Source organism: Dermacentor andersoni, chromosome 1 (assembly GCF_023375885.2).
Source record: "Dermacentor andersoni chromosome 1, qqDerAnde1_hic_scaffold, whole genome shotgun sequence".
Classification (NCBI taxonomy): Eukaryota; Metazoa; Arthropoda; class Arachnida; order Ixodida; family Ixodidae; genus Dermacentor; species Dermacentor andersoni.
In genome coordinates, this window is record NC_092814.1 from 85,837,782 (window position 1) to 85,844,362 (window position 6,581).

General features: G+C 40.1%; 1 protein-coding gene across 3 annotated transcripts in view; it reads right to left on the bottom strand.

The window, feature by feature from the left end:
* LOC126543766 (L-fucose kinase-like) overlaps positions 1 to 6,120 on the bottom strand; it is a 98,586-nt gene extending 92,466 nt beyond the window's left edge. For 2 of the 3 annotated variants that reach the window (XR_011892490.1, XM_055061692.2), the window contains exons 1-7: positions 6,060 to 6,120; positions 5,877 to 5,948; positions 5,642 to 5,793; positions 5,074 to 5,124; positions 3,285 to 3,413; positions 1,336 to 1,405; positions 354 to 451 (exon numbers count right to left, since the gene is read on the bottom strand). Coding sequence is in view for 2 of the 3 variants with exons in the window: in XM_055061692.2 (XP_054917667.2) it covers positions 354 to 451; positions 1,336 to 1,405; positions 3,285 to 3,413; positions 5,074 to 5,124; positions 5,642 to 5,793; positions 5,877 to 5,948; positions 6,060 to 6,117 (630 nt within the window). In the remaining variant the exon portion in view is untranslated. Of the gene's footprint in view, positions 1 to 353; positions 452 to 1,335; positions 1,406 to 3,284; positions 3,414 to 4,829; positions 4,940 to 5,073; positions 5,125 to 5,641; positions 5,794 to 5,876; positions 5,949 to 6,059 lie in introns of those variants that run through there. The other variant, XM_055061693.2, reaches the window with a different exon arrangement.
* Between the last annotated feature and the right edge of the window lie 461 nt (positions 6,121 to 6,581).

Here is a 6,581-nt window from a genome sequence, read left to right on the forward strand (position 1 = left end):
GCACAAAATGAGAAGACATGACACTACAGACTACATAGCCTTATGTTGATACAGGTGCCTGAACTGTCAAATGCATTCCTTTACTGACCAAAAATATCTGCTACTATTGTGTATATTGCCCCGTTAAATGCATTTTGCAGTTTACAAATACATAGTTTGTGTTGGCACTGCCTTCACACAGACAAGAGGGTAAAATCCTCAACACATGTCCTCAACATGTGGCAACCATGCATCAGTGCTGTTGTAGCCTGCTAAGCAATTCTCATTTTAAGACTTTAAATAACAAAAGCTGCTTTTATGGCAAGCGTACACACTGAAACAGTCATATGTACAAAAAATTTAAAGAAACATACTTCACTGTTCACCTTGACAGCACCATGACCTGCAGCATACAGGGGATCACAAGCAGAGCAAATAAGCAGACAGTCTTTGACCCATGGCCAGTTGATGGCTGCAAAACAAGAACTCTCTAATAAAACTGCGTGCTAAGAAATGCTGTTTAAGCACATCAGTTTGATGCAAGTAGACACTTTCACACAGGGCATTCTTATGTCTGGTGTGAAAAGGAACAGTGGGAAAAAAAAGAAAGGAGACTTGAACCCCCGCATCAATACTACAAACAAGAAATATTGCTCAAGCCTTGGAACGTATGAAGCAGCAAAGTGGACCTCAATAGTTACACTTTCCTCCGATATAAAAACACTTACCAATAAAATTGTTTTAGCGAAACGCAACTTGCAGCAAGGCACACTGAATACATGCAAAAGTGCTGAAACGAACATACTTTATAACAATTCGGTGCAGCAGCTCATTGGCTGTGGGAGGTCTCTCATAGCCCCTTTTTTGAGATATTAAAATCAATCAATCAATCAATCAAACAATCAATCAATCAATCTTGACAGCTCATCTTCACAAAAAAGGCAATAGAGTTGTGTGAGGGCAATTCATTTAACTCAAACTGCATTACCATGGAACGTTTCAGCTACAAAATTCAGCATCTTGCATGAATTGCCCATATAGAGATGAGCTGATAACTTTTGCTGGCCTTTCCCTTCCTCACTACTCACTAGAGGATCGGACAAGGAAGCCTTTCTAAAAAAACCTTTCTGAATAAATGTTTGCTCAATAAATCAACAATAGTAGATACAGTCAAAACACCACCTCAGTCTAGCAAAATGCATTTAACGGTATACAAAAGGTGGTTCAGTCATTCAATAACTATGGCAGCATACTGATGACATTTAGAGCTGAAAGGATGGCATACATAGCAAGCAAAACTTCAAGCTAACATCCAAAAGGAATAAGAAAAATGCTGCTACGTAAAGATTTTCATACCAATATTCCTGCAAGTCAAAATCATGTCAGTGCTGCAGACCCAAACTCCTGGAGGACCATTTTCTTGCATCTGAGTCAGAAAAGTACAATGAGCTTGTCATACATTAGGAAGAAAAACAAACTCAGTCACTGTAATGCATAATAGAAACTTTACATAATTTGTAAGTGCACTTTTCTGCACTGTACATTTGCCCAACTAATGACAGTACCGGTCATTGTTCAAATGAAGATGAAGTACTAGCTGTAGATGCTTGGGCCTGTCTCTTGCACATAGTTTTATCATGAAAGCCAAGTCTACATTTTTGATCTCATTATACAAGCAAACTGTACTTGCACATGCTGTCTGAAAAAATGGCTACACCACCATTAGTTGGGCAACCTGTCTCACAGGAAAGCTAGCTTCGCAATTATGAAAAGGATCTATTGAGTCCCATAACAAGTTGTAGTTAATCCTTCTGTAGATCATGTGAAAGGGCAAGCTTATTTATCTCTAATTACTACATACAGAAAGCTGCAAAAAACCAAACACAGGGAGAAACACATTTTCTCGTTCTGTCATGTCTTTCAGATCGAGTCTTGATGAAAAAAGTTTTGTGACAGGTGACTCATAATAATAATAATAATAATAATAATAATAATAATAATAATAATAATAATACAGTAAATTTCGATTAATTCAATCTTGGTTGGATACACAGAATGGATTAGAGTTACCAAGTAAAATTAAAGGGCATCTTAATATTTTTCACCAAAGTGCGTGTTTACTCACTAGAAAAAAAACTCTTGGTGGGGTTCTGTGATAAAATAATGAAATGGACACTGTGGAAATGATCTTGCAAGACTGTGATATCATCTTATATGTTCTTAGTTTGTGAAGAACTGTACTGGGCAATGAAATATAGCAAGGTGGGAAGTTGGGCAAGCTGATTGACATTCGTTTTGCTCACAGCACAACAGGAAGGCAAGCAGACAGAAAAAGGATGAATGCACTCTTGTGTCTTTATTCTGTGTGCTTACACTGCTGTACTGCAAGTGACAAACATTAAGACATACTGTTACCATTTCAGATGGGACACTAAAGACTACCGCAAGCAGAATCTGGGTGTTTCATTAAGAGGGCCTGTGAAGAGCAATTATGTAGAAAGGCATGATAGGAGCTGAGGTAGTGGCATTTGGTCATTTGAAGCATACGTCAGTGGCTGTTGCACTGAACAGCTCAGAAGGCTGCCTTGCATCATATTGCACACAAACCTTTCAGGTGCCAGTTAAATGTACCCACTGAAAATTAAGTTTCACCACATTTCTTGCATTTTCAGAATTATGAATAGTGAATAGCTGCTGAAAGAATTAAAGATTTTTAATTCTTTAGTGAGTTTTGTCAAGTTTAGTGAATGTGGACTCCATGCAAGAACTCTCTACATGAATGTGAGACATGACAATATCAACTATTTCACATCTAGGGTACATGAAAAGCACCTATCTAGCCACTTGAAAAATATGCCTGATATAAAACACTGCGAAAAACAAGGAAAGAAGTCAACCCACTACATGACAACATAACAATACCGAGAGCAAATAACCAGCCGTCTATCTTCGAACTCGTTTTATTGAAACACTGTACGTTTATTATTCAAGCTTGCAGAACCATTCCAATCATAAGGGTTTTAAGATATATGCAACACGCTTTAAATATCATTATTTTCATCAGTACTTTTACTTTTGATGCACAACTTTAGCATTCAAAATTGTGCACATAGCACCTGAAGTGGTTAATGCTGTAATGTAATTTGATTGTAATAAACTGTGAATCACCATCCCTACTACCATAATGTACCGCAATGCACCTATTCAGGGTTTAAGAAATCTTTTGCACATATTACTGTCACAACATCGTTTTCACAAAGTGTGATCTGACTATACTCAACAGCAAGCATAAGGTAACTGTGTACCTGAGAAGTAATGCTCAATAGATTCTCCAGGTTGGTAGAATGACCATTAATTTGGTCAATGGAAGCAGCATGAATTCCTGGTAGACTCATAAAAGCCTTTCCACATGGTTCCAGAGCATACTCTCTGCCCTGCAGGGTTATAAACACACATGAAGAGATATTTGATAGTTTTGTCAATGGTGTATATCAGCTTTTGAAGAAACTATGCAGATTTCATCAACTGTAGGAATCAATGATATGCAAAGTATTGTGCAGATAGCTGGCTATCTAGCATCACTTGGGGTTCCACAAAATGTTATCAGATCGTGCAACGTGTCTTTGTAAGGTGAGCAATTGTGTACGTGACATGAGTGTAATTATGGCGTTTTACGTGCCAAAACCACTTTCTGATTATGAGGCACGCCGTAGTGGAGGACTCCGGAAATTTCGACCACCTGGGGTTCTTTAACGTGCACCTAAATCTAAGCACACGGGTGTTTTCGCATTTCGCCCCCATCGAAATGCGGCCGCCGTGGCCGGGATTCGATCCCGCGACCTCATGCTCAGCAGCCCAACACCATAGCCACTGAGCAACCACGGTGGGTGTGACATGAGTGTGTGTGTGCAATGACAACAGTTAGGCAATGGCACAACAAGGATAGCTTGATGGTGACGATAGCAACAATGATGGCATGACAATGATTTGCTGTATTCTAGCGAAGGAACATTACAACCTCTTCCATTATGACATGGGACAATTCTAAAGGCGGTACAATGTCACATAGCATCTCAAAGTGTTAGTTGCTATCAGGGAAAGATGGGGAAAGCTGGTGCACTCTTGCTTTTATAGGAGACTTCTTTTTATGCTACGTGACACACATGATGGATGGTAAGGTTGACAATAATTCACTAATGCCATTCCTGCATCTATGGCCCATAGGAAACTGGCATGTGTGCACATGCTCTATGTTTTCTGAGCAAACTATGGCTATGCAACATGACGCATGCACCAATGTGCTCAAAGCGCTAGTTGGCATGAGACAAGTATACATCCGTCTGCGGTGTAATGGGTAGAGTATCGGGCTATAGCGCTTGGGGACACCGGTTCAAATTCCACTATCAGACAGGAACATACCGCAACGTGGCTGGAATTAGACAAAGAATGCTTTGCATTAAAAAATGGAAGCTCAGAACGGTTATACACCAAACCCAGCTCTCTCACCCTCTCCCTTTTTAGCAAAAGCAAGCGTCTAGAATTGATGCTAGTATAAAGCCAAAACGAAAAGGCCCACTCCAACTGGATTCAATCGATGGCCAGGGTAAGGATGATGCTGTTCCAGTTCTTCACTCAGTTTCTACAACAATGGGTAATAAGAAAAAAGTAACATTAAAGGGGTTGAATAGTTCCAGTGTTGTTGAGCTCAAGCCCATTTATATTTCTTTCAGTGGGCAAAAGTGAGATGACATGCATGTGTGTACTTCCGGTTATTGCCATATTTATTATATTAGCCTGAGAATGTTTTCAAGTTATTTCTACATGAATTTTACCATATAAAATATACATACACAAGTCAAGCCACACAGCGAAACCTTGTATTGCAACGATTCTGTTCCGATTCTTTTCCTTTTTGCACTTTATCAGTGGTCCAAGTGATGCTCTGCTTGAACTATAAGTACTAGGATTGGCCGGTCATAAATGATAAGGAAGAAATAGAATTGAGCAAAAAGAGTTGTAACATTATAACGGCCCATGAAAAATTATGATAATAATGTCATGTTGTAAATTTAACATTACATAAAGATATCTTACGTGATGCAGTATCAAAATCCGGCTTTTTTCAAGTACATCAGGGTACACTACCTGTAAGCAAATAGCAACATGAACAAGATTAACAGCAAGATCTTGCTACTGGGCTAAGACACGGTAGTTAGAAATAACTGTTGGACCCATGTTAAGAATACGTGGCCAAGTCCACCAGCTGGAATGTACTCGCCACGCTCCCTTTTGTGCACATAGTTTCAGGCAGTGGCAAGGCGTTCACACTTATTGCGCTACTACCACACCTTACTTGTTGACAAAACAATTGAAAATTTTCAGTTAGTTAATTGTCATTGTACCACTGCAAGTTCTCCAAAAATTACAACAGAAACGTGAAAGCACCTGCACCGAAGCAACCAGATGCAGAAAATCTCTACCAGTTGGTGTGACACTCAACAGGGCAGTGCTTTATCAAGATAATATTTCAGCGTGCGATCGCCTGTGTACGGTATTTAACTGGAAGCTAGTAGATAGTAGCTCATAATTTATTCGAGGAACACCACACCAGAATAATGCATAAACTCTGTACAGCAGTGTCCATGTTTAGTAGTTGACTTACTGTATATCCATTATGTGCACTCAAATATTCTGTAACTACGAGGAGTGCATTCAACGTAGCAGCTCCGCTGCCGATGTTACTTGCAGGGTCCTCGACCGTGAGTATCTTGACTGATTTAGAAATGATGTTCCGAGCTTGAAGTATCCGGAGTTCTGGAATGGATGCAAATGAAGCTCCACGTCTGCATATATATGCAAGTGGCAACAAACACAACACGACGGACGCGTAGCATCACCTGATTCAATCGCAGTCGCCCACTTCAGAGATGAGCAAGTGACCACAATGCAGTCGAAGTTGGACATTATGCCTGCGTAACACAAAAAGCACAAAAAGATCTCAATATTTTTTGCCTAAATGCCGCATGACAACAGATGCTGGACACTTTAAGCACTGATGCAACATCACTCGGGCACCGCACCACTAACAACTTTCGTCGACGACGCGCGCAGATATAAGTTTTGCATTGGCTTCGACATGGCTTGGATTAGATAAACGTTTTAGGCGTACAAGCGGCGTCAACCGTGTCAACGCGAAGCTGCAGCGGAGCACCACAAAGAGAGCGAGAGAGAGAAAATAAACTTTATTTAAACACAAAGGAGAATGTATGGTGTTTATAGTACGGCGTACAAAACACAAGAACGAGAAGGACAACGAAAACGCAGTTCTTTCTCGTTCTTCTTGTGTCCGTGTTTTTGCACTCCTGCCTTTGCGTACCGGGAATTCTTACCAACTTTAGTTTTCTCTAGTTCTAAACATAAGATATTTGTGACAATGATACGAAGCTCATGAACAGCGCTTAATTAAATTGAGGCGAGATAGGCAGCTAAGCTACCCGCTATTTACAGGATTGAGGCAAACAATGTTTCGCTTTACTCATGCTTCTGTCTCCATGGCAGCGAGGACGGTGTAAACTACGACATTCTCCTCATTTCAGTTCTCG